Source organism: Canis lupus, chromosome 17 (assembly GCF_003254725.2).
Source record: "Canis lupus dingo isolate Sandy chromosome 17, ASM325472v2, whole genome shotgun sequence".
Taxonomy (NCBI): Eukaryota; Metazoa; Chordata; class Mammalia; order Carnivora; family Canidae; genus Canis; species Canis lupus.
Window position 1 is genome coordinate 29,628,162 of NC_064259.1, and position 27,755 is coordinate 29,655,916.

The following is a 27,755-nucleotide window of genomic DNA, read 5'->3' on the forward strand; positions in this document are numbered from 1 at the left end:
ATTGTAGTCATTCCTTGTCTTTGGAGCGGGCAATGCTTCAGCTCTGGGAGAGAGCCGGCAGAAAACCAAGTGACGCCGATGCTGCGGCATCTTGTGTATAAAATCAAGGCAACTGGCCCCATCACTGTGGCTGAGTACATGAAGGAGGTCTTGACCAACCCCGCCAAGGTACGGGTCGGGGAGCCGGAGGACCAGGCCCGCCCGGGGGTCCTCCGCGCCGGCAGTGCGGTGCCTTCCCCGGAGGACCCAGAGGTGGATCAGTTTCTGTCAGGTGATTAGGGATCGATCAGGTCGGTGGAGAACAAATCCAGAGGTGTTTAGGAGGCAGGGCAGCCGATTGAATCTAGGAGATGAGGACCAGGGTGTCTTACCTACCTGGACTGATGGTAGATGTTGGGGTCATTTCTCAGGGGAAAGGGAATGCAGAAAGCAGAAATTTGTTCATCATCAGTATATAGATGGTGTTTAAACCCAAGGAATCAGGGAGAGTATATTTAGAGAGGAGAAGGTTACCCAGGATTAAGCCTTCAAGAACTCTTCAATTTAGAGGCTTTTTTTTTTTTCTTTTAAAATCAGCCTTAATTTCTATTTTATTTATTTATTTATTTATTTATTTATTTATTTATTTATTTATTTATTTATTTTAGTTTAACCTTTAAAAAAATTGAAATATAGTGATACAGTGTTACATTGGTTTCAGTTGTGCAACATAGTGGTTTTGACAACTATACCTTAGGCTATATTTACCACAAATGTAGCTACCGTTTGAGAGTAGGGTTTCTTAACCTAGGGAATCCTTAACTAGAGAGCAGAGGGCTGTAAACTTTGATGGGAAGAAAAATTACACCTTTATTTGCATTAACTTCTTTTTTTTCCCTCCGCCATTTTTATTAAAGAAGGATTGACATACATCACTGTTTAAGGCTTAGGGCATGATGGTTTGATTTGCATATGTTGTGAGATGATTACCACAGTGGGTTCAGTTAACATCCATCTTTTCATATAGGTACAATAGAAAGAAAAAGGGAAAACATTTTCTTGTGATGAGAGCTCTTATGATTTACTTTAACTTTTTTTTTTTTTTAAGTGTTATTTATTTATTCACGAGAGACACAGAGAGAAGGAAGAGACATAGGCAGGCTCCTTGAAGGGAGCCGGATGCGGCACTCCATCCCAGAACTCTGGAATCACGCCCCGGGTCAAAGGCAGATGCTCAACCGCTGAGCCACCCAGGCAGCCCACTTTCTTAACTTTTTATGTATATCATACAGCTGTGTTAGCTGTAGTCATCCTGTTGTACATCACATCTATACTAGTTATTATATAACTGGAAGTTTGTACCTTTTGCCCAGCTTCCTCCAATTCTCCCTCTACCCTCCACGTCTGGTAAATAAAAGTCTGATCTCTTTTTCTATGAGGTGTTTTTTTTTTTTTTTTAAGATTTCACACATAAGTGAATCCTAGAGTATTTGTCTTTCTCTTATTTCACATAGCATAAGGCCTTAAAGGTTCATCCATGTTGTCACAAATGGTAGATTTCTTTTTTTTTTTTTTTTTTAGATTTCCTTTTCTTATGCTTGAATAATATTCCATGATTTTTTCCCTCATTTTAAAAAAAATTACTGAAGTGTAGTTGACATAGTTTCAGGTGTACAACATAGTGATTTGACAATTATGTACATTACTCAGGGCTCACCACAGTTAAGTTGTAGTCACCGTCTCACACCATACAATATTATTACGATATTACTGACTGATTCCTTTTTTTTTGACTGTGATTCCTATGCTGTACTTTTCATCTCTGTGACTTATTTATTTTGTAACTGGAAGTTTGTTCTTCTTAAAATCCCGTTACTTGTTTTGCCTACCTGCCCCCCTATCCCTCTCCCCTTTAGCAAAAAGTTGTTCTCTGTATTTAAAAGTCTGGTTTTTTGTTTGTTTTGTTTTTTCACATTACACATGTAAGTGAATCATATGGTATTTTAGTCCATCTGACTTATTTCACTTAGCATAATAGCCTTTAGGTTTATCCATGTTGTCATAAATGGTAAGATTTTAGGAGTAATACTCCATTGTGTGTGTGTGTGTGTGTGTGTGTGTGTATGTATGTGTGTGTATACCACATCTTTATCCACCTGTGTATTGCTGGACACTTAAGTTGATTCTATATCTTGGCTCTTGTAAGTAATGCTGAAGTAAACATAGGGTTGCATGTATCTTTATGAATTGGCGTTTTTATTTTCTTTGGGTAAATATCCAGTGGTGGAATTACCAGACCATAGGGTAGTTCTATTTAAATTTTTGAGAAACTTACATACTGTTTTTCATAGTTGTTGTACCATTTATATAACCATGAACAATAAATAAAGGTGTCCTTCTCTCCACATCCTTGTCAGTACGTGTTATTTATATTAATCATTTTGACTGGTGTGAGGTGATACTGTTGTTTTGATTTGCATTTCCCTGGTGATTAGTGATGTTGAGCATCTTTTCATGTGTCTGTTGGGCATCTGAATATCTTTGGAAAAATATCTATTTAGTTCCTCTGCCTTTTTTATTTATTTTTTTAAGAAGGCATGGGTACAGTGTGTACAGTATGAGAGCAGTGGAGGAGAGTGGGGCAGAGAGGAGAATCTTATAAGCAGGCTCCATGTCCAGTGTGGAGCTCGACATGGGGCTCAGTCTCATGACCCTGAGATCATTAAAATCAAGAGTTGGATGCTTAACTGACTGAGCCACCCAGGCTCCCCAATATAGTATTCTTTTTTGTTTTTAAAGATTTTTAGGGGGATCCCTGGGTGGCGCAGCGGTTTAGCGCCTGCCTTTGGCCCAGGGAGCGATCCTGGAGACCCGGGATCGAGTCCCACGTCGGGCTCCCAGAGCATGGAGCCTGCTTCTCCCTCTGCCTGTGTCTCTGCCTCTCTCTCTCTCTCTCTGTGACTATCATAAAAAAATAAATAAAGATTTTTTAAAATTTTTATTTATTCATGAGACACAGAGAGAGAGGCAGAGGGAGAAGCAGGCTTCATGCAGGGAGCCTGACGTGGGACTCGATCCTGGGTCTCTGGGGTCACGTCCTGGACTGAAGGCAGCACTAAACCGCCGAGCCACCCGGGCTGCCCCCAATATGTCTTTTGAAGCCATTGTTTCCTTGTTGAATTTCCATTTGGATCATCTATTCATTGGTGTAAGAGTGGGGCGTTAAAATATCTTACTGTTATTATATTACTGTTTTTCCTTCTGTCTGTTAATATTTGCTTTATATTCCCAGGAGCTTTAGATGCTCCTGTGTTGGGTGCATATATTCTTACAATTGTCATATCCTTTTATTGAATTGATCCCTTTTTCATTATGTAGTGGCCTTTGATTTTTGCTGCAGTCTTTGTTTTAAAGTCTGTTTTGTTTGATAAAAGGATTGCTACTCTTTCTTTTTTTTTTTTTTGCCTGTTCCCATTTGCATGGAATATCTTCTTGATTTCCTCACTTTAGGTCTGAAGTGAATCTTTTGTATGTAGCATATACAAAAGTCTTGTTTTTTTTAATCCATTCACCCTACATTTTTTGATTGGAACACTCCACTTACAGTAATTACTGATACATATATATACTTATTGCCATTTTGTTCATCATCTGTTTGTTTTTGTAGTTATTCTCTGTTCCTTTCTTCTTTTGCTCTCTCCTTGTGCTTTGATGACATTCCTTAGCATTATGCTCAAACTCTTACCTATTACAGGTTTTGATTTGTGGTTACCATTGTGTTCATATATAACATCCTATGTGTATAGCAGCTTATATTAAGTTAATGGTGGCTTAAGTTTTAGCACATTCTAAAAGCACTGAATTTTTACTCCCTCCTCCACATTTTATGTATATGATGTCATATTTACATCTTTATTTTGTGTACCCTTTGACTGATTTTTTTGAACATATAATTGATTTTGCTCCTTTTGTGTTTTAACCTCCGTCCTATCTTTGTAAGTAATGAATCTGTTATTTTCCCTATATGTTTGGTTTTGCTGTGAAGTATTTTCCTTTCATAGTTTCCTGAATTCCTTCAACTTGTTTTGTATTCTGAATAATAATCTTGCTTGGGTAGAATATTCTTGGTTGAGTTTTTTTTCTTTCAGTGCTTTTAATATCAATGCTTTATCACCACTCCTTTCTGGCCTGCAACGTTTCTGCTGAAAAATCAGCTTATAACCGTATGGGACTTCCCTTGTATGTAACTGTTTTCTCTTGTTCCTTTTTTTTTTTTTTTTTTTTTAAGATTTTATTTATTTATTCATGATAGTCACAGAGAGAGAGAGAGAGGCAGAGACACAGGCAGAGAGAGAAGCAGGCTCCATGCAGGGAGCCCGATGTGGGATTCGATCCCGGGTCTCCAGGATCGCGCCCTGGGCCAAAGGCAGACGCCAAACCGCTGCGCCACCCAGGGATCCCTCTTGTTCCTTTTAAAATTGTCTCTTTATCATTACTTTTTGCCATTTTAATTATTTTGCGTCTTGTGAACCTTCCTGGGTTTGTCTTTTTTTTTTTTTTTTTTTAAGATTTTATATATTCATGAGAGACACAGAGAGAGAGAGAGAGAGAGAGAGAGGGAGAGACATAGGCACAGGGAGAAGCAGGCTCCATGCAGGGAGCCCAACGTGGGACTCGATTCTGGGTCTCCAGGATCACACCCTGGGCTGAGGGTGGCACTAAACCACTGAGCCACCCAGGCTGCCCATTGGTTTGTCTTGTTAGAGGTTCTCTGTGCTTCCTGGATCTGGATGTCTACTTTGTTCCCCAGATTAGGGAAGTTTTCAACTATTACTTTTTTTTTGTTGTTGTTAAGATTTTATTTTTTATTCATGAGAGACATAGAAAGAGAGGCAGAGACACAGGCAGAGGGAGAAGCAGGCTCCATGCAGGGAGCCCAATGTGGGACTTGATCCCAGGGCTCCAGGACCACACCCTGGGCCAAAGGCAGGCACTAAACCGCTGAGCCAGCCAGGGATCCCCCTCTTACTTTTTTAAATCATTTTTTTGCCTCCCCTTCTCTCTTAGCCTTCTGGGATCCCTAATAATGTGAATGCACTTATGCTTGAAGATGTTGCAAAGGTCCTTTAATTTACTCTCCTTTTTTAAATTCTTCTTTTGTTTTTACTGTTCAGCTTCTTTGGTTCCAATTACCCTTTCAGATTGCTAATCTGTCTGCATCTTCTAATCTGTTGATTCCCTTTAGTGTATTTTTCATTTTAGTTATTATATTCTTCAGCTCTGACTAGTTCTTTTGAATATTTTCTGGCTCTTTGTGAAATTCTCTTTGCATTCATTCACTCTTTTCTCAAGTCTGAGGAGTAGCTTTATGACCATTACTTTGAACTCTTTATCAGGCATATTGCTTATTTCAGTTTCATTTAGTGCTTTTTTCTGTGATTTTGTCTTTATCTTTCATTTGGGACATAGTCCTCTGTCCCCTCATTTTAATTTCTGTTTGTATCTATTAGGTAAATCAGCTACATCTTCTGGTCTTGAAAGTAATGGCCTTGTGTAGAAGAGGTTCTACACCAACAATTGTTATCTCTTGTGTTTTTATCGTGGCCTTTCTAATAGGCATAAGGTGATATCTCATGGGTTTTTTTTTTTTTTCCTTTTTAAAGTCTTTTTTCTTATTTATTTATGATACAGAGAGAGAGAGAGAGAGAGGCAGAGATACAGGCAGAGGGAGAGGGAGAAGCAGGCTCCATGTACCGGGAGCCCGACGTGGGATTCGATCCCGGGTCTCTAGGATCTCGCCCTGGGCCAAAGGCAGGCGCTAAACCGCTGCACCACCCAGGGATCCCGATATCTTATGGTTTTAACATGCATTTCCCTCATTAGCTTCTAACTGAAATCTAGCATTTCTCTTATTATGAACATAGGAAATAACCAGTGGCATCACTAATATCAGTGATTGAGCACAATCAGTGGAAATCATTGACATTGTCATATCCCAACAGTGATCGTAGATATCTCAAAATACCATTCATTGTACTCTTCTGTACTTCAAAACTTTGTTACTTATTAGACCTTAGGCTTGGCTTTGTTTATTAATACCCTTATAAAGATGCATATTGTTACTATATCATAAATTTATTTTTTAAATATTGGATGAGTATTTCTTTATTTTTTGGTTTACTTACCTTTTTGCAATCCTGTGTGTTTTAAATTCTTCATTTAAAAACATTATATGAAGGGATCCATAGTCTTCATCAGGCTACCAGAGTGGTTCATAATGTGCCATAAAAACACCTCTGAAATGCTCACTTATGAAGGGAAAGAGAAAAATAACAGAGGGGATGCTGTATGAAGTGAAAACAATTTTTTAAAAATGGGAATGATTCAAGTATATTTCTGCTGCTGAGAGAGCAGAAATCTCTAAATCTCATTTAGTCTGAGATTGGAGGAGTGGGGTTGTGGGGGGAGGTTAGGGGAGGTAGTGTTTGGGCAGATTCCATAAAAAGTTTATTTGAAAGTTTTTTGAAAGTTGTCAGAGAAGGAGGGGATAACAAGATCCTGGCCCATGAAAGCCATGAGGAGAGGTGATGATCCAGAGCACAGGTGGCAGGATTGGGTTTGGATAAGAGCGGAAGATAAAGCGATTTCATCTTGAGTTCTGAGGAATGCATGGGAACAGATGGAGGCCAGATGGGGTCAGGAAGTAAATCCTATTTTATACCATTCTTTACTTCCTATATGTGCAGGAGCCCATGTTACCTAAGAGTAAGGTGGTGGAAGAAGGGACTTGAAGAGCGTAGGGAATTTTTTTTAACAAAGAACTACTGAATATATCTTGACCTTTAGACGTATGCTAAGACTTGGTATGCTAAAACTTGGGTAAATAAAGGGACACCTGGGTGGCTCAGCGGTTGGATGCCTGCCTTCAGCTAGGGTTGTGATCCAATAAATCTTTAAAAAAAAAGGGGGGGGGGTAAATATGATAGTCCTCTGTCCCAAATAACTATGCCTCTAGGTGAGGAATACAGACATATAAATAAATAAACATGTAAAGGGAGGCACTGCATTTAGTCAGAGATTGGAGGGCTGGGGTGGTGGGGGGAGGTTAGGGGAGGTGGTGTTTGGGCAGATTCAGTTTTATTGAGGATGAGATTGCCAGGGAGAAATGAGAGGGGGAAAAGGAGACCATTTGTTATGGCATGGATGTATGGACAAGCAGAGCTAATTAAAAAACAAAAAAGAAACAACTCAGAACTTTTTATGGAGATATAAACATTCATATAGAAAAATGCATAAATCACAGGTACATAGCTTGATGAATTCTCACAAAGTGAGAGCTCCCACATAATAAGCAACCAGGTCAAGCAACAACATCACCAGTAGGCAGGGCTAAGTTGAAACAGTGAGAATTTGGGAGAAGAGGCTGAAGGGGAGGGGCAAGCAGGGTCTTATTCTAATGGTTTGTGGGAGCAGGGATGGGAAGTGTGTGGGGAGGGTGTTAGATGTGAAGGTGGACATGGTGTAGCTTTTGCCTTTATGGTCAAGTAATTGTCATGTTTTCACCCATTCTGCAACATGACTGACACTTTGTAAAGTTTAAGTTAAGTTACTGTGTTTATCTTATTTATTTAGAGGAGAGAACTTTCTTACCAAATGTTTATGTCATTGTATACATCATAGAAGATTTTGGAGGGGTTTAAAAAGTGTATTTGAAAGTTAATTTGTTTTCTCTACTTTCTCTTTTTACTCAGGGATATTATGTGCATCGTGACATGCTTGGAGAAAAAGGAGATTTTATCACTTCACCGGAAATAAGTCAGATCTTTGGGGAGGTAATATCCAATGTAAACTGTAAAAGAAAAAAAAAAAATTAAAAAAAAACCTGTAAAAGAAATGAATATCAACAAGCATTCAAAGCAGATCAAGTTGTATTCTTCCATAATAATATAGCATTTTATAGCTTTGTTTTTGTGATTCATCAAATTTTCTTTTCTTTGGATTTTTTTTTAGTTTTCATTTTTAATCACCTATATGCTGAAGGAATAGAGAACAATAGGAGAGAGAGAGAGAGAAAGATAAGTGACAAGAGAGAGATAAGTGAAGAGAGAAAAGATGCAAGACACTAAGGAGTTAGTGGAGAGAAGCACATTCGAAAGCCCCTACCCACGATTGCACCATAGTTACAGCAAAAGTCCCCCTGTAAAGAAATTTTGAATTCTTTTCAGGAATTCTAGTTCATTGATTTCTACATTTCCAACCCCCTTGATATATTTAGATATAGGAAATAGTGTACAAAAGAAAGTAGAATTATTGAAATCATATGAATATGAAAAATACGGCATAATCTTATTTCATGTGTTTATTTGCTTTCAAAGACTGGTACCTTCCTGTAATTATGAGACCTGTGTTATGAGACCTCTTCCAGGGCAGACTGCCTTTTACCTGTTTTCTCCTGTTACTAAGCTTTCCAAGTGGTATCTTTTGTAATGTAGTCTCTGTGGAGCTTCTAGATGGGCATACATATATGTACATATTAACTAATATACATGTGGTTGTTTGCAAACATTTTGCTTCCTGGCATAAAGTATGCATTTATGTGGAGTTTCAGATTGCAGGATACTTTTATACTTTATGATACTTCAGTGTAGTTTTTTCCTTGTCACAGCTGCTAGGTATATGGTTCATTAGCGAATGGATGGCCACTGGAAAAAATGCAGCTTTCCAACTGGTGGAACTGGGCCCAGGCAAGGGTACCCTCGCGGGAGATATTTTGAGGGTAGGTAATAAAAGAAATTCTTTAGAGCCTTGTGTACTTACCTGAATCTTTGTTCTTTTGACTTGTTTGCAAATTTGTTTCCTGGCTTTCAGTCTTGCCTTCTTCACCTCCTGTTTCTCAGCCAAGTTCCAACATCAGAATGACATAATAAATCGTAACTTACTGTCGTCTGTAATTCAAAAAATGAGGGTGGAGACGAATGTGAAAGGTGAAAGTTTAAAACCTTTAGAAGACATTATGGGAGAATATGTTTGTCTTCTGGGTAAAGAGTTTTGAATTATATGAAAATTATAATTTATATAAAATTATAATTATATAAAAAGCAGAAGCCATAAAGGAAAAGATGAATAGAAGGATAATTGCAACTGCATTAAAGAATTTTTTGTTCTTGGGGATCCCTGGGTGGCGCAGCGGTTTAGCGCCTGCCTTTGGCCCAGGGCGTGATCCTGGAGACCCGGGATCAAATCCCACGTCGGGCTCCCGGCACGGAGCCTGCTTCTCCCTCTGCCTGTGTCTCTGCCTCTCTCTCTCTCTGTGACTATCATAAATTAAAAAAAAAAAAAAAAAAAAAAAAAATTTTTGTTCTTTAAGGAAATTGGGAGCTTCTCTTCTTCAAAGACACTGTAAAGAGAGGGATAAGACAAGCCACAAAGTGGGAGGAGTTATTTGCAACAGATATAACTAATTAAAGAACTGGTAGTTAGAATACATAAAGAATTCCTTTCCATTAAGATTGTGACAGAAAAATCAGGCTAAAGGTGTGAACAGGACATCATGGAAAAGGAAATCCATGTGGCCAGGAAAAACAAAAAGATGCTCAGACCAATTGGGAGTCAGGGAAATGAAAGTTAAAATTACAGTGGGATACCATTGTACCCACAAAAACGAGAAGGTGTGGCAGCACCAAGGGTTGGTGAGGATGGGGAGATGTGGAGCAGTAAGGACTCTCATATACTGTTTGTATGAGTGTAATTTGGTACAAGCACTTTGAGAAGTGCTTATTGGGCATCATCTGCAAACCTCAAAATTCTTAGTGGTTTTACTACTAGGTGTATGCCCTATGGGAGCTAGTGCATATATGTACCAGGATACAAGGACAAGAAGACAGCTGCTTTGTTTAGAATGGCAAAAAAAATTAAAAAAAGAAAAAAAAGAAAACAAAAGGGGCAGCCCCGGTGACGCAGCGGTTTAACGTGGCCTTCGGCCCCAGGGTGTGATCCTGAGGACTCGGGATTGAGTCCCATGTCGGGCTCCCTGTATGGAGCCTGCTTCTCCCTCTGCCTGTGTCTCTGCCTCTGTCTCTCTGTGCCTCCCATGAATAAATAAATAAAATCTTAAAAAAAAAAAATTAAATGGCAAAAAAACTGGAAACCACCCAAACGACTATCAGTGGGAAAATAGATCAATAAATTGTAGTAGAGTTGGGACACCTGGGTGGCTCAGTTGGTTAAATGTCTGCCTTGGACTCAGGTCATGATCTCAGGGTCCTAGGATTGAGGCCTGAGTCAGGCTCTCTGCTCAGTGAGGAATGAGTGCTTCTCCCTCTCCACCCTCACACCATGTTTGTACACAATGCTCTCTCTCAAAGAAACAAATGAAGTCCTAAAAATAAGTGTATTACAGTCATACAGTGAATGCCAAGGATTGTGCAAATGGATGAAATCACAGCAGAATGCACAATATTCAGATGGAACTCAATGTCTTGTTGAATGAAAATAGCAATTTGTACAAGAATTCGTATCATATGATTGAATTATATGATTGAATTATATAAAATCCCCAAATAGTCAACATTAAACAATACGTGTTTGGTGATACAAACGTGTTCAGTAACAGTTATAAAGAAAAAGCAGGGAATGCTAAGCTTCAGATAGAGAACCTTGATGACCTCTAACGCTAAGGGAGGACATGGGGGCTTCAAAGGAAGGGTCAGGTCACTTTCTTTTGTCACAGATAGTCAATATTTTTCCATGTATTATTCTTTCTACCATTCTACCTAATATTTTATAAACATTGAAAAGGAGGAATATTGTACAGGATAAGTGTTTGTATTTGTTAAGCTTTCATAGTTACACCGTTCTGGAATCTGTTAGTCTTTTTTTAGTTTAACTCGTGTGTATCTGGCAATTCAGTGTAAAAAAAACAAGACACATATTCAGTATACATTTAAATGTTTTGATGCTGTATGATTTTTGCTTGAAATTAGGAGTCAAAGGCTTTTAAAAAATTTATAACATCAGGCAAATAATCCTCATTATATCCTATTTGGGGAGTAAAGAAACCAACCACTGGTTTAGGTTTCCAGGGCTCTATTTTATAGCTCTTTGAATTGGCAAAGTCATATGAATATAAAATATCTAATACAGTTCTCAAATGATACTGTCTTGTTTCAGTACTTTAAAAATCAAGCCCACAGCTCTTAAAATGTATAAAGGATACTTTCCCAGATCAAGTCCTAACAACCTTAAATAGCCAAAGAATTTAAAGGAATGTTAAGAAAATAGACAAAAACATATTTATAGACTTGTTTTCATTTCTTGAACATAATTCATGAAGGATTTTTCTTTTGGGAAGTTTTTTCCTATTTGTAATTTCATTTCAAAATGAAACTTGGAAAAATCATCTTGTCCTTATTCTCAGCTCTTACCTACACATTTAGATCTCAAAAGTAGGAATCAAATCACCAATGAAAACTAAATTCAGATGAAAAATGACATACTTTATGCTTTGGCATTGAATTTTTAGCATTAAAATATTGATAAAGTATTAACATTTTTTCTTCATGTTTACAACAGTTATAAAAATGCATGTAGCTAAGAAAAAATTAAAAATGTGCCATTTTAGTGCCATTCAAATTTTATCTCTTGAAGATACAGTTTAAACATCTCAAAGATGAGATTATTTCATAGCAGCTTTCTAAAATTTATATATACAATTTATTTTCTTGTTATCTTTTTAGATTCCCTAATCTGATTATTTATTAGATGCTAAATCTTTAATTTTCATTTTTTAATCAGTCTAATTTTTATTGTTAGCAAATAAAATTGTGTATTATTTATTTCTTATGTAGACAGTATTTTTGTTTTTGTTTTTTAAAGATTTATTTATTTATTCATGAGAGACACAGAGAGAGAGGGGCAGAGACACAGAAAGAGGGAGAAGCAGGCCCCATGCAGGGAACCCGACGTGGGACTCGATCCCGAGTTTCCAGGACCATGCCCCGGGCTGAAGGCGGCGCCAAACCACTGAGCTACCCAGGCTGCCCGTGTAGGCACTGTTTAATAACAGATAGGTTATGATTACTTTTTTTTAAGATTTTATTTATTTATTAATGAGAGACACAGAGAGAGGCAGAGACACAGGCAGAGGGAGAAGCAGGCTCCATGCAGGGAGCTTGACATGGGACTTGATCCTGGGACTCCAGGATCATGCTCTGGGCCAAAGGCAAGCACCAAACTGCTGAGCCACCCAGGCACCCTAGGTTATGATTCTCATAGACTGCTGGAAAGTGGCTTGTGTGACAGGAGTGAATTATTGAAGTAAATGGTTAGAAAACCCAAAATCTACTTAACACATTATATTTCGCACTTTTTCCTTCTTTTTGTCTTTAGGTGTTCAGCCAGCTTGGATCTGTGCTGAAAAACTGTGACATTTCAATACATATGGTAGAGGTGAGCGAAAAATTGAGTGAGATTCAGGCATTAACCCTGACTGAAGAGAAGATCCCGCTGGAGCGAAATGCTGGATCCTCTGTATATATGAAAGGTGTTACGAAATCTGGGATTCCCATTTCATGGTACCGAGATCTGCATGATGTTCCAAAAGGTAATTATTTTACTCTGTGTAATGAAATAGTTTTGATCACATCCCATCACAGCAATAATAGATGACCGTAGCCATGCAGGGCACTCTAATAGATTGAGTTAGTGCTCCCAGATCCCTCACTTATTGGGAATAGTGAATTCTTTTCTCTAAAAGAGCATTGTGTTTAAAAATAACACGACTAACAATAAGGAGCAATGAATTTCATGAGGTTTTGCAAAATAAAAAAGTGTAGATTGCTGTTTTTTTAGTTTTTCCTGGATCCCTAAGGTAGTACTAGTGCTGAAGCAGCCCAAGGTGGTGGGGCCTGATGGAAGCAGCTTTAGGTGGGTTTAGTTTAACTTTCATCTTTTGAATGCTCTTGCTCATCTTTAGGGAGGAGGGAAAATCCCTGCCCCGGGCCAGAGTCCTATGTTGGTGAATCCCTGCTCACACCTAAAGTGGCTATCTGATCTTGGGCAGGCCACCTCAGCCAGTCCTGGGCTCAGCTGTTTCAGATGATTTTAGAACGTTCAAAGCCTCTTTTAGCTAACAAATTTGAGTTCTCATTTCTTTCATGCCTAGTGATGAATAAAAATTTACATTGATAATTGAGATATTTTGGCTGTCTGATCCTGATATGTAGAAAATGAGGACAGCAGTAGTTGTTCTTTTGTATGCTCTACAGAGTAAGGTGAAGAAGTAAATGAGGTGGGGGGATTCTCCGGTAGTGATGGTTGTGGAAGCACCACAAGTTCCTAGGCATTTCTTTTTGTTAATGTTCAAAAAAATGAAGTATTACCTTAAAAATGCTGAAACAGGTTTTTTCTTCTGTTTTTAAATAGGGTACAGCTTTTATCTTGCACATGAATTTTTTGACGTTCTTCCTGTCCATAAGTTTCAGGTATACATGAGATAAAGTCCTGTTTATATCGAGTAACAAAGGGCCTTATGTTGTAAGCAAACACTTATGGTAATTGATTATTTTTGAAGTTAACTTTATTTGGAATTCTGAAAAATATAAATCATTGAAAATAGTCCAAAAAAAAAGAAAAGAAAATAGTCCAAAAGTGGACTATTAAGTGGAACCTTCATTTTCTTAGGTTAACTAGGAAGAATGCTTTTTTCTCCAGGGGTAAAGACATACGCCAATATAAGACAGTAAATGGCTATAGTACAAGCAAGGGTTACATTTTAGCAAAGTGTTAATATCCAGAGATTAAAATGTTTCTTCATTAAAGTTGAAGTGAGCGGAGTTAAGATTGGTGGTGATGTATGTGCACTGGTAATCTCTAGGGCCAAGAGCATGTATTGATTTGTTAGCAGAAGCTTCTGATTCATCCTTCGGAGCCTGTTTTCCATTGAAGGGGGCACTTGCCATGCTGGTCATTTTATCTTCTGTGGCTCCGCCTCTTATCTAACCAACACCAGTAGTCGATGTCTGCCAGTCACCTCTTAATGTTCAAAGGAAATGAAGTATTGCCTTTAAATAATTTTAAGTGGTAAAGGACTCTGTAAATAAATGTTAGACATCTGTTTTATATGTAGTAGTAGGAGAAAATAATAGTTGTTTTTAGTAGAGCCAATTCTAAGAAAAAAACTGGTAAAAATTGTTTTTTATGCATTATTTTGTGTTTAGAAAACACCACAAGGATGGCGAGAAGTATTCATTGATATTGATCCACAAGTTTCTGATAAGCTGCGGTTTGTTTTGGCGCCTTGTGTCACGCCAGCAGAAGTCTTCATACAAGTAGGAAGATGTTTCTTCTTAGTTTATTGCCAACCAAATCTTGATAGTCTAATCTTCTGAGTTCCTGTTATAGCGTTCCTTGACAGGGACAAGGGAAGGGTTGCCGTAACATGTGAGGTGCTTCTTTTTTTTTTAAGATTTTATTTATTTATTCATGAGAGACACAGAGAGAGAGGCAGAGACAGAGGCAGAGGGAGAAGCAGACTCCCCGTGGGGAGCCTGGTGCAGGACTCGATCCCAGGACCCAGGGAACGTGACTGAGCCAAAGGCAGATGCTCCACCACTGAGCCACCCAGTTGCCTTGTTGCTTTTTATTAATAGTGGAAAGTGCAGAGAATCTCGAGTCAGGAGCCTGGTTGGGATCATTTCTGGGCGGCATGATGTGAATGTAATGTGAGAAGGAAGCTAGTAAGCATTCACTCAGGCAAGTCCTTTACCTTCTCCCTTTCCCTCAGTTTCCTATGACATGGTTTTAGTATTGTCTGCCTGACCAGAAGAGCTTAAGGTCTGTGAAAACAACTATTTATTCAGCAGTTTGTATATATTACTCCGGATTTTCTCATTTAATTCTCAAAGCAACTTTTTTATTAGTTTGATTAAATAAGTTTGATTCTAGACTGCCAGAATGGTACATTTACTGCTGCTTACTATTGACCTCAGGAATAATCATAAAAGCCTTTCTATCTTGGGGTCGTTGTGTAAGGATTCAAAAAATCCTATACTTGTCAGGAATGTTTGGGCTTTAGATTGCCTGTTTTATTTATTTTTTAATTTTTAGGAGTTTATAACTACAGCATCAAGTTTAACGTAAATACTGTTATAGACCATAAATATCCATGTAGCAAAATATGTACCTCTAGATAAACAAAAATCATCTTTGCACCTAAATAACCTAGCAGCTTTAAGTAATAATGAAGAAAAAACGGAAGCTGAACTAATTTTTCATCTAAAGTGAGTATTGCATGTATTAAGGTTGCCTGGATGGCTCAGTTGGTTAAGCATCTGTCTTTGGCTCAGGATATGATCCCAGAGTCTTGGGATGGAGTTGAGCTCCCTGCAGAAAGTCTGTTTCTCCTTCTACTTCGGCCCCTCCTTTTGCTTGTGTTCTCTCCTCTCTCAAATGAAATCTTAAAAAATAATAAAGTGTCTATTACCTATATTAAAACATTCTTACTTTAAGAGTTCAAGTAGTTATGAAAGCCTTGTCTCATAACCTAAAAATATAACTTTAATATAGTTTTTGAACTAAACAAAAATATTTTAGTTGTAAATAGGTAAAATAAGATTATTCTTGCTGAAATTCAATCATGGCATTATTTTTCTAAATATATATATTTGGGGACTTTGTTGATAGACTGGCCTTTTAACAAAAAAGTGAAATACATGAAACCTTTCTCAGAATCTACATTTTACTCTAAGAGCATGTGAGTGTGTGTGTGTGTATATACACACACACACACACACATATGAGCATGTGCATATATATGTGTGTGTAGTTTCATTCTGGATGAGCAATCCATCCTCTTTTTAAAAAGTATATCTCAACTATGTAAAACATGCTTCATTTCTCTTAAAAGATCACTTCTTGTAAGATATACACTGACTATAATGATAAAGGGCATTTTACAGATTTCAGAAACTTCTTTAGGTGGCTCAGTTGCTTAAGCGTCCAACTCTTGATTTTGGCTCAGGTCATGATCTCAGGGTTGTGAGATTGAGCCCTGTGTCTGGCTCTGTGCTGGGCATGGAGCTTCCTTGATATTCTCTCTCCTCTGCCTCCATGCCTCCCACCCCACATTCTCTCTCTCTCTCAAAAAGAAAAACATTCATTTTCTTGTAAGTTATTTTTATTTTTAAATTTTTTTTTACTAAGCTTTAATTACAGCAGTAAAAGTCTAATTCACTTTTTTCCCGTTACTTCTCATTATACAAAATCCCCATGCTCCTTATGTTTTAACATTCTACCTGCAAGAATCTTACTGGAACCAAATAACAACTCTGTAAGACCTACAGGAACATAATTCAATGAAGGGTCATCTGAACAGAATGGATTGCCTGTTTTTAAAAAGATCTACTTTCTGGACCATAACTAAGAACTTCTTCCTCAGAAGTTACTTGCTTCAGAAGTATAGGAGCTTTTAAACACAAGCCTATCAATTAAGTTTTTTTGTTTTCGTGTTGTTTTTTGCAGAGCATAAATAAGTTAAAATAACAGCCTGAGTGCTTATGAACAATTCTATTTTTTCATATTCTGGCTACCCAGTTTTACCTGAGTGAGAAGCAAATTCATAGCTACCAGGAGCTGACCCCCTGGCCCTGGGAGATGTGATTGTTTTCAGTGTGACTTTAGTAGTAGTCACTTATGACACGGGAAGTGATGATTTTTCCCTCTCATTTTTTTTTTAAGATTTTATTTATTTATTCATGAGAGACAGAGAGACACACACACAGAGGCAGAGGGAGAAGCAGGCTCCATGCAGGGAGCCCAACATGGCACTCGATCCCAGGTTGGATCACACCCTGGGCTGAAGGCGGCGCTAGACCGCTGAGTCACCGAGGCTGCCCTTTCCCCCTCTCTCTCTCTCTCTCTCTTTTTTTTTTTTTAATTTTTAAAATCCCTCTCATTTTAATGGGGCAAATGGTAACAGAATCTGCCATCTTCAAGAGTGGTCTGAGATAGTAAGAATGTCAGCACAGTATGCTGAGGTGTGTCAGCTTATGCCCAAACTGGCTAACCTCATAGGTTTTACAGTTCAACGACAATAATTTATTTAATAGAATTGGGGACTAAGTAGTTTATTGCTTGATTTAATCCTCAAAATAAGCCTATTATATACATAATGAGGAAATACTCTGAAAGTTTGTTTCTAGTAAGCAGTAGGAAGAGCAGAGACTCAAGAGCTAAGTGTGTTACTCCATACCTATTAGTTCTGTGCCATTTTAGACAAGATCAGGGCAGGTTAGTACTTCTATTTTTTTTTTAAGGTTTTATTTATTCATGAGAGACACACAGAGAGAGGCAAATATATAGGCAGAGGGAGAAGCAGGCTTCCCATGGGGAGCCTGATGTAGGACTCAATCCCAGGACCTCAGGATCACCACCCGAGCCAAAGGCAGACACTCAACCACTGAGGCACCCACGTGTCCCTATTGTTTTTCTTTTTTTTTTTTTAAGATTTATTTTAGAGAGCATGAGTGGGGCAAAGGGAGTAGAGGGAGAGGGAGAGAGGGAATCCTCAAGCAGACTCTCTGCTGAGTGAGGAGCCTGACGCAGGGCTCGATCCCAGGACCCCAAGATCGTGACCTAATTTGGAACCAAGAGTTGGCCAGCTAACTGAGTGAGCCACCCAGGTGCCCCAGTACTTCATTTTTAATGGGGTGTTAGGAAGGAGCAAAAGTTACTGTATGTTCTTATAATGAAAAGAGTTTTTTACTATTTTCTCAGAAATTAGTGAAATTTCATATATACTAGTCAAGTTGACAAGTCATAATATTGTCACTTCACTTTTTAGATTAATAGGCACATATTGAGGACACTTTCAGTAAATAGTTGAACATCTTGGGAAATTAGGGCCTCAGGTACATTGACAAGTTTATAAGCTGAAGTTTCTAAATAGAGGGTGTATCACTGGAATACTTTTTGCCCCAGCAGAAGGCATCATAATATACTTGCTTACTAGGGTCTATTTTATTATACTGGGTTTATTTATTTATTTATTTATTTACTTATTTTTAAAGACTTTATTTATTCACGAGAGACAGATATGGAGAGAGAGCCAGAGAATAGGCAGAGCAAGAAGCAGGCTCCCCGCTGGGAGCCCCATGCAAGACTCGATCCCAGAACTCCAGGATCATGCCCTGAGCTGAAGGCAGAGGCCCAACCACTGAGCCACCAAGGCGTCCCTATTATATTGGGTTTATATCATTTGTTCTTTCAGCACAAATTGTTGAGTGTCCATTCTAGGCAGACAAAACTCCTTCCCCGTGCATTCAACCCAGGGAAATATATGATTATGAGAGTAATATCACTATAAACAAAATGATAATGAATTGGCCATCTAGGAGTTTGGGAGAACATATGCCTTTTTATAAAAGGGATTAGAGGTTTCCCTGGGTGGCTCAGTTGGTTAGGTGTCTGCCTTCTACTCAAGTCATGATCTTGGGGTCCTGGAATTGAGTCCTGCATCAGGCTCTCCGTTCAGGGGTTGCCTGCCTCTCCCTCTCCCACTTTCTCAGTCTCTCAAATAAAATTGTTAAAAAAAAATAAAAAGGATTAGAATTAAAATATAAACTTAGTGGACAGCAACACAGCACTGGGGAGTTGTGTATAATAAAAAGGATGTCCTGTGAAAGGTTGAGTGTAGACAACATAATGGATAGGGAAGGAATTTATTTTTAGTGTAACTAAGAAATCCTCATTGTAGGAAAATCCTAAGGAAACCATTCTTTTCAGTGATGGATTTTGATTCAACTCTTCTCTTACTAGCGTGATGAAATAAGAGACCACGTGGAAGTGTGTCCTGAGGCCGGCGTTATTATTCAGGAGCTTTCTCAGCGCATTGCATTAACTGGAGGTGCTGCTCTGATTGCCGACTATGGTCATGATGGAACGAAGACCGATACCTTCAGAGTATGTATGATTCAGGAGCATGACTGACCATAAGTTAATTGGTATGATCTAGGTTGTTAGGTTTGCAGCTCATTGAAGATTTTTACCTTTGGTTTTTATGGTGTGTAGCCTTGTAATATTACATTATTTGTTATGAATTTTAATTCATATTATTTTAATTGCCCAAACTGTAGGATCTCATCGTGCAGACTGGCTTTGGAACAGGGCGTGAATCATGTACATTCTTCCTTAAGCTGCATAACCTAGCTCTACATAGATCCTACTTAGCATCCAAATAATGCAAATGGGAAGATTTTCAAGTTCTTAAGAATTTCTCTCCCTCCATTAAAAAAAAATGTAAATACTACTTTGCAGGTTTGATATAGTTACTATAATCAGACTTTTCCTATCATATTTTCAATCTTTTTTCCTTTCTGGATATATTTTTATTTTTCCTAAGCATCCTTTTCAATTCTGTTCTGTATACCTGAATTGAGATACATTTAACTAGATACTGTTAGTCATTTTCTAGATCTGTGGTTCTCAATTTTGAATTTTACTGTACCAAAAACAAAAAACAAAACTCTGGAGTGTGTGTTTTGTTTTGTTTTGTTTTTTTAAAATGCTGATTCCTTAGCCTTACCTCCAGGATTCTGATTTACTAGGCCTAGGCAAAGAGCAGTAAGATGTTCTCAGGAGATTCTGATGCATGTGGTTGATGGATATGCTTTGTCAAATGCCATCTAGAGTCTGGTGATCAGCACTCAGTTCTGATGGGACCTCTGATGGGATCTCTACTTCATCACCACAGGCAGTAATGAAACGTGAAAGGTAGCATCTCAAGGCACTCAGTGCTGTACTTCCCATTGGATTTTCCACATAGCATCTCATTTGAGGAAGAGGTGCTACCATATTAAGAGTTTGTAAACCACATAGGCTATGTTTTTCTTTTTCAGTTATGTAAAATGTGCCAAATGATAGCATGTCTTTAATCTTGATAATGATAACCATAAAGGGATAAAAACTCATCATTTAAAAAATTATGTTCAAGGGGTTTTGTGGCCACAAGCTTCATGATGTCCTGACTGCCCCAGGAACAGCAGATCTCACAGCTGATGTGGATTTCAGTTACCTGCGCAGAATGGCAGAGGGACAAGTAGCTTCTCTGGGGCCAATAAAACAACAGACGTTTTTAAAAAATATGGGCATTGATGTCCGACTGAAGGTAATGATTTATTTTGTGATCATTAAATATTCTAATTTTGTAGTATTTCAAAAAAAAACCATGTAAAATAGTAAGTTCACCTGGCCTCAGTGCTCTTCTCGTTCAGCGCATTTTGGGTAGTCTTTCCAGAAGTGTAGGGTGTAGTGCAACCAGACTGCTCTGGGGGTGGGGCTGCTTCGGACTCACCCCACACTCCACATGAGGCCGACTTCGAATAGTGTTCAGATTGATTAAGAAAACTGGACTGTGCTTATGGGTATGAATTTCAGAAGTGTCCTGAAAACAGCTTAACCCTTCAGTGTAGATCAAACCACCTAGGAATGTTAAACATACAAATCCACAGGTTTGCTTCTTAGCAGTCTGTGTTTTAATAAGCACCCCATGATTCTGAGGCAGGTGATCAGAAATTCCAGCTGAAGCACTCTTTATTGAGCAGCCAATGGCCATTAGTAATGCTGCATGTAACTAGGAATCCTCCTGGTTATTTTTACTAAGAAATTTTTTTCTTTTCAGGTTCTTTTAGACAAATCAGATGAGCCAGCCAGGCAACAGTTACTTCAGGGGTATGATATGTTAATGAATCCTAAGAAGATGGGAGAAAGATTTAACTTTTTTGCCTTGCTACCCCATCAGAGACTTCATGGTAGAAGCCATCCGATGAATACATGTCAGTCAAAACCCTCTGTGTCACCTGTAGCTGGGTTTGGTGAACTTGCCTGGCGGTGACCTGTGTGGACATTTTACTCCTATGTCTGACTAAGATAAAGGGAACACGTCTCATATATTACAGGTAAAATAAATATTTTATGTCTTTATAGCCAATAAAAATAACTCCTCATACAGTACAACTAAATATTGATCTTTTAAGGTTGTTTCCTGCTTCTGGCACAGTTGTGTGCTTTCAGCTTCATGAAACAAGTTACTGTGAAACTGAGTGTCCTTTAAGTAGTAAGTCTAGTTGCTGTATTTTTATTTTTAAAAGTAAACATGAACACTGATTAGTTTAGCAAAAGCTAGAACCTAACTGGCCTTTCACAGGGAATGGATTAAATAGAACTATCCATTTATTATTTAAAAAAAAAAATGAGGTAGAGCAGTATGTTCTGAACCAACTCTAAGACTGTGAAAGTAAAAAAAGCACAGTGGAGAATGTTTTATAGTTATGATTCCATTTTTGTTGGGGGAAAAGCTACATTTAAAGAAATGCTTGTAAGTAATTTCATAGAAATTAATATATTAGTGTAGACTGGTTGTTTTCTGTGATAGTTACTTATATATAAAAAGTAAGGAAAGGATGCCCATTAATCACTACTAAATATCCCAATGTGGAAGTGGGTTGGAGGAGTAGAGATTTGTTCCTTGTGGTAATTTTTTTACCCTCTGCTTCTGTGAATCTTATAATGAAAAACAATTAGATTAAAAAAATTTAGGGGTGCCTGGGTGGCTCAGTCTGAGGAGTGTCTGACTCTTGATTTTAGCTCAGGTCACGATTTTGGGAGTTGTGGGATCTCCAGCTCCATGTCAGGCTCTGTGTTTAGTGCAGCATCTACTCCGGATTCTCCCTCTCCCCTTGCTTATACCTCTGTTCTTTCAAAAATAAAATCTTAAAAGAATAACTAGTAAACCTAACATGTACCTGAAATATGAGTTAATGTAGACTACATAGGAGGAATAATTTTTTGATTTGAGCTAATTCTCCGTCATTTTCAGGTAACTGTCCAGTTTTTTGTTCTGTTCTCATGTTCACAGAATTTTATATTAATACCAGTATAGACTTTCTGAAGAATTGTTATATTGGCAACACAAGCTTAAAATGAAATTAAAGGAAAAGAATATCAGCCATATGTTTTGAACTTATAGCGTAACTCTATTGGAAGTTTACTGGCAGAGTGGTCAACTCTTGGCTTTCTATTGCTTGTTTGCTTTAACTCAGAACAGGACCAGCATTCTGTATCTCACTCTAAAGTAGGAAGATAGAGGGCTTATTTTTCATATGCTGCCTCGCCTTGGGCCATTTATAGTCACCCTTATTTTTTTTCCATGTTTTCTTTTTTCAAAGAGTTGGAGAATTTCTGGACGGTGAAAGTCCCCAACATTGGCACCTCTCAATTATTTTAAGGTTTTATAATTAATGGGAGGAATCAGGCAATTCCTTGTGTATCTTAAAACCTAGAAAGTTCACTTTGAATGGCATCTGGCTTATGTAAGTCTTGTAGCAGGTACAATAATTGAATATTTGATGGTAGCTCCTGAAAAATTTGTAGTCATAATTATTCCAAACTTTCATGCCAAGAAATAAGACCTCCAGATAATTATCTCAAATTTCATATAAAATCGAAATAATGAATTGTTTTTTATTTTAGGTAGTCAAAAAAAAAGTGTTTTAAATATAGCATTAATTCAATTTACAAACACTATTTTCAAAATAGTTCTTTTATCAAGGCCTGGGAAAATAACAAACCAAATAAAATTTTCTTTGGATACCTCTACTAGAGATAGGCTCAGGTTTTCACATGGAAAAGTATGGTGATATGGAAATACATTTTATTATCAAGCTTCTTTGAGGATATTTACAAAAATTGGGATGTAACAAAAAAATAAAAAATGTACTAAACAGTGTCATTATAGACTACTTTGTACATTATCAAATGTTTCTAACAATTATTTCTTATACAAAAACAACTTCAAGACAAAAATGGCTATGCAGGTTATACAGTATCTGGAGTAAATGACTCAACTCCAAAATATCTGACAGTGCCTTTACAAATTTTGTTTAGAAAATTTCTTAGGCATTCAACAACACAAACAAAAAAAGAGTGCAATTAGTTTCATGGCTTGTAAAGTTTGATTATATAAGTAGAGCAAACATCATTCCAGTTAATTTTCACCTTATGCAGTAAAACCACAAAAGGATGCCTAGGGATTCAAAATTACTCCATTTTAGCACATTGATATTAACATATTTACTTGGGACAAATTTGGGGAAGTCCTCCTTTATCACAGAGAAAATACATTTCTAAAAGGTTTTGCAAAATTTGGTTACATGTTTTAAACTCCTATAGGGGAATGAAATACTGAGAGACCTTGTAGACTGTTTCCTGTAGAGGTTTATGGATAGGCAATGCAGCACAGTGATTCGCAGGGGTCAGAGGGGCTGGGGCCACACCGCCGGGGTTCACATTCACATGCTGTGACCCTCAGTAGCTGGTTACTAATCTTCCTGTGCCTCAGTTTCCTATCTGTGAGATGAAGTCCATAATGCACTCACTTTGTGGCTTTTGTGAGGGTAGGTAAAAATTTGTGAAGAGCTCAGAACACAGGAGACTGCAGGTTGGCTACTCCTAAGCACTTGGCAGTAGCTTAGGGCTCCCCCAAAGGCCCTCTCTGGCTTAGATTGTACACAGGGACATTCTTTTCCTTTGCTACCTCAGATCCAGTGGGGCAATGACAGTTAACACTTTAGTTTTTAGTTTATTGACTGAGTATCTTCATACATAGCCCATCTTCACAACAACACTGTGAGGACAGTGTAGGCCAGAATTATGATGTTCATTTTATAGACTGATGATCTTGAGGCTCAGACAGATTGAAGCTAAGACTTAATACTGGATTTTCTGACTCCAAATCTTTAGCTCTTTTTGGGGAGAATAAGAAAAGTTTACAGTGATTACTGTGGAATGAAGACACAAAAAGCCACTAGTTTTTTTTTTTTTTTTTTTTTTTTTTTTAATAAGTGGGTGGTCCCAGATCTTAAACTTTTTTTGGAGGAGAAAACAGTAACTTTTTCATAGCTTTAAAAAAAGTCTAACCTCTTAAACAACATTTTATCTGAGTAGAAAAACTTTTAGCTGGCTGCTGGTACTAACATGTTAAAAAAAAACAAACTGTAAAAGTAGGGCTACAGTATCAGCAGAGCAAATGAAAGAATAAAATGGGTGTTTGATGCTTCACCCCATCCACTCCCCCAACCTGCTTAAAATGATTTAAAAACATTCTAGATACCGGAAAGCTTTCCAGTAAGCTAAGGGAAGAAAAAAAAGGATACACTCTTAGCTGTTCTTCTCTGTAGCATTAACTGATCTGCACTGGCCTTTTAGTAATTTTCTTCCTCAAAGTATTCAACTCCATAAAGATAAATTGTGTAATTAAGGTTTGGATATATAGCCATTGAATGTTGGAAACCAGTTGTGGCATTACAGTGGTGTCAGTGGGAACAGGAGTACACAGCAAGTGGAGGAGCTGAGTGAGGAAGAGAGAGACCAGCAGGCCTTCCTCCCGGTCCCGTGACACCAATTGTTCAAAACTATCTTAGAGGCTGTTACAACAAACTCACAAAAGGTGACAACTTAATTTTTATGTTGTAGAGAACCTATTAAGAATTTAGCATCAAAGGTTAGGGATCATGGTTTTGGAATTTTGACTGACCTTAAAAAAAAACAAAACAAAAAAAGGTAAAACAGCCTAGCATCTAGGAAACATTTCTAGGTGCCTAGGAAAAACCCCGTGTGCCTCTGGTTAAACAAATGTTTAGAGCCCTCAAAGCATATCACATGCTGGGGGCTCCTCCTCAGTTATATATTAAATGCAAACCTGGTTAGTAATCAACCTTAAAACTTACATGATTTGATCAAGATATGCAATGGCTGGACTCTAAGCTTTCCTTTTTCTCCTTTTTAAAAAATAATGTAAGAATAGGAAAGGGAAGATAAATTAAATGCCACTATAGTACTAAAGTGAAGGATTAGGAAAAAATACAAAAAAACCAGTCATTGTTTATGCCATAAAAATTATGAAAAGCTTCATCTTGGTTCCATTGTATTTATTACTCAGTTTCCCCTCTTGCACCTACTCACGATGAACTACAGGACAGGTATCACCAATTCCTTATTAGATTTCCCCATGTCTTTGCACCCTTGCAGAAGACAACCTACAAAGAACAACAGTCGTGTAGCAAAGTAGGAGTATCAGTCCATAAAATGAAATCCTTCCTTACTGTAGTCAGGCTCACTGATAATTAAGGATCTTCCTCCATGTCATCTGGATTGGGAGCCATAATGAAGTGCTTTGGGTACACAAGATTGTGGGTGTATGCATGTACTTCCCAGCGGGCATCATCACTTTCATGTGTAATGTAACGTTCGCCGATGCGAGTTTCAAATTCTCTAAGGTCAAGCCAAGTCTGATAGTCCTAGAAGAAAAATGAAGTGATTACACACTATAAAGGAAACAAAATAATGTGAACTTTTTTTTTCTTAGCATCCTAGTCACAAAATTGACAACGCCAAGTACTTGCTATACAGTAAGTTCCATTTGTAGTATTTTAAATTAGCAATGTTAAATGCTTTTTCAAATTTAGACTCTCTAATAAAGTAACTAGTTTCTACGATTAAAAAAAAAATTGCCTGAGGCTTCTGAAATGGTTAATAATAATCATTAAAACATTCTGTTCTATACTCTGACCTTACACCCACACCTTAGTTCTCAAAAGAGGGGATAGTACTTAGAATCTATCACCAGGATAATTTGATAATCATGGAGACTAATTATGATTGCATTTGTTGTGAAGTTAATTCTAACCCCTACTCCCTTTAAAATAGTTTTGAAGCTTCTCTTTACTCTGAAGTTTGGGGGTATTGTTTGGCAAATCTAGCTTTTGGGGGACTAAGCCAAACGTTTTAAATGGCCTTTCTGATCTCATCAGTGCAAATATTAATCTTTTAGTGGATGTTTTAAAAGTAAAATATATTTGACAAAATAATATGCTTATCTTACAAAAAGGCGAAATGAAACATACGGTCCTATAAGAAAGCTAAAGCACTGCTTCAGTTCATGGGAGTTTAATTACCTATCAGTTCTGCATTTCAGTGATATACTGCAATTTCCAGAGAGGCAGCCACAGTACAAATTAATCACTGAAGAACACTTAACAGTATTCTAAGATGAGGAGAATCTGTTGGTCTTAGAGTAGTTTCATTAGGTAAGACAAATTACAAGGAATGGCTCAAATGAGGATCACCAAAGATTTTTTTTTACCTGCAGCCAGGGATGACTAAGAGATTTGTCCACACTGTATCGTTTTCTCATCTTCACTTGAAGTAGGTTGTTTATCAAATCAATTGCTAAGAGAAAAGACGAAATCAGACACATGGATTTGGGTGTAATGGGGCACACCAAACTTGGGAGTCTGCCTGGAAGGCTATTCAATCCACAGAAATACAGAGTTGAGGGTTTTTGCTTCTCAAGGCCATAGCCTTGACTGGTCAGTGATCCATAAATGTCTACTGAACGAACAGAGTACCTATTTAGGAAGCGTGTCTGTTTTGTTAAGGTGGCAGGACAGACCACAGGTTCAAGCGTCAACTTTGCAGCCACTTACTGCATGTGGCAGAGGGTCAGTTATTACATGCTGCCATTTGTCCGTTTCCTCATCTGTAAACTGAGGTTGTTGAGAAGATGAAATAATACACGTAAAGGGCTTAGAATCATGCTTAGCATTAGCTATTATTATTTTAAAATTAATAAAAAAAACTGATTACAGACTGATTTGTTGTTTCCTTCCAATGACATCATTCCCTAGTCCCTGGCTTGGTCTGCAAAGGAGCCAAAACTATTGCCTTGCCTCTGTAGATAGGGCTAGACTGACAAGGTAACTTATTACCACAAGTTCACACTCAAAAGATTTTACACAAATACCTTCATGGTGTTTGGTGTATGTGGTGAGATCTTGGCATACTTATTTTATCCAGTTACTTGAAGAAATGGAGCAGCTGCAAAACCAAAACCGTACTGCATACTGACTACAGCCCTATGTGACGGCACACTTGAAATATTGATACAAAAGCCTGGACCCAGGGATGAGTCAAGTGAAAGATTTACATTATAACTGCTTCTGTTTCTCTTCTGCACACCACAGGTATTTTATGAACTCCTCTGTGTTCCAAATACTTCCCATTTTGATCCGCTGTTCCTTAAGTGGTTATCCACCATGTGCATCAAATTATTTGGGGGGTATTTCCTAAAATGCATTCCTTATGTCCTTCTCACTGGTGAAGTGGAATCTCTGGGATATAGCCAGGCATTTTTGTCTTAGTACACTCACTAATTGATTCCGATATGAGAGGGTCTGCACACCACACTGCCCCCAGGAACTCTAAGAGAAACCCTCATATATACTTCAATTAGTTGTTCATTACCAAGTAAGCTAGCTACTGTCTTCACATGTTGTTCCTCAAACTTTACCAGTTTAATGGGCTGTTAATTCCTAGGATTAGGCCTGCTACTTTTGGAAAACCAAAAAGACCCCTGTTCCAAAGGTTGGCTAAATCCAGGTGGGGATATTCTCTAGTGGGGTTCTATTCAGTATGGGACCATTTAGTACATTGTGTGCCCTTCCTGGTAGTATCAAACTAAAGAGGCATAGCCAAGGCATTCTTGATAGGTATAGAACCCAGGCTTGCAGGCTCAAAAACCTTTCCTGGGCAGGGAAAACCAGTGTATCCTGCTTCCTAGGACTGGGCCACAGGAGGGCTGCAAACAAACTGGTGAATGTCTATACAGTTCATTCTAGGTAACTAGCTTACAATCTGGTTCTGAAAATAATTATGAAAAGAAAGAA

At 37.9% G+C, this 27,755-nt stretch overlaps 2 protein-coding genes across 3 annotated transcripts in view; one reads left to right on the top strand and one right to left on the bottom strand.

Annotated features, from left to right (window-relative positions):
• The first annotated feature begins 7,732 nt into the window (after positions 1-7,732).
• Positions 7,733-20,930, top strand: NDUFAF7 (NADH:ubiquinone oxidoreductase complex assembly factor 7). Its single transcript, XM_035700837.2, has 8 exons — positions 7,733-7,811; positions 8,645-8,755; positions 12,367-12,580; positions 13,402-13,460; positions 14,196-14,306; positions 18,793-18,936; positions 19,967-20,140; positions 20,654-20,930. The coding sequence occupies exons 1-8, from the start codon at positions 7,752-7,754 to the stop codon at positions 20,864-20,866; spliced, it is 1,086 nt and encodes a 361-aa protein (XP_035556730.1). The 5' UTR covers positions 7,733-7,751; the 3' UTR covers positions 20,867-20,930.
• A 1,732-nt stretch (positions 20,931-22,662) lies between these two features.
• PRKD3 (protein kinase D3) overlaps positions 22,663-27,755 on the bottom strand; it is an 88,225-nt gene continuing 83,132 nt past the window's right edge. For both annotated transcript variants that reach the window (XM_025454159.3, XM_035700834.2), the window contains 2 exons: positions 26,174-26,259; positions 22,663-25,328 (listed from right to left, as the gene is read on the bottom strand). In XM_025454159.3, the coding sequence (XP_025309944.1) occupies positions 25,155-25,328; positions 26,174-26,259 (260 nt within the window). In that variant the 3' untranslated portion in view covers positions 22,663-25,154. The remainder of the gene's footprint in view (positions 25,329-26,173; positions 26,260-27,755) is intronic.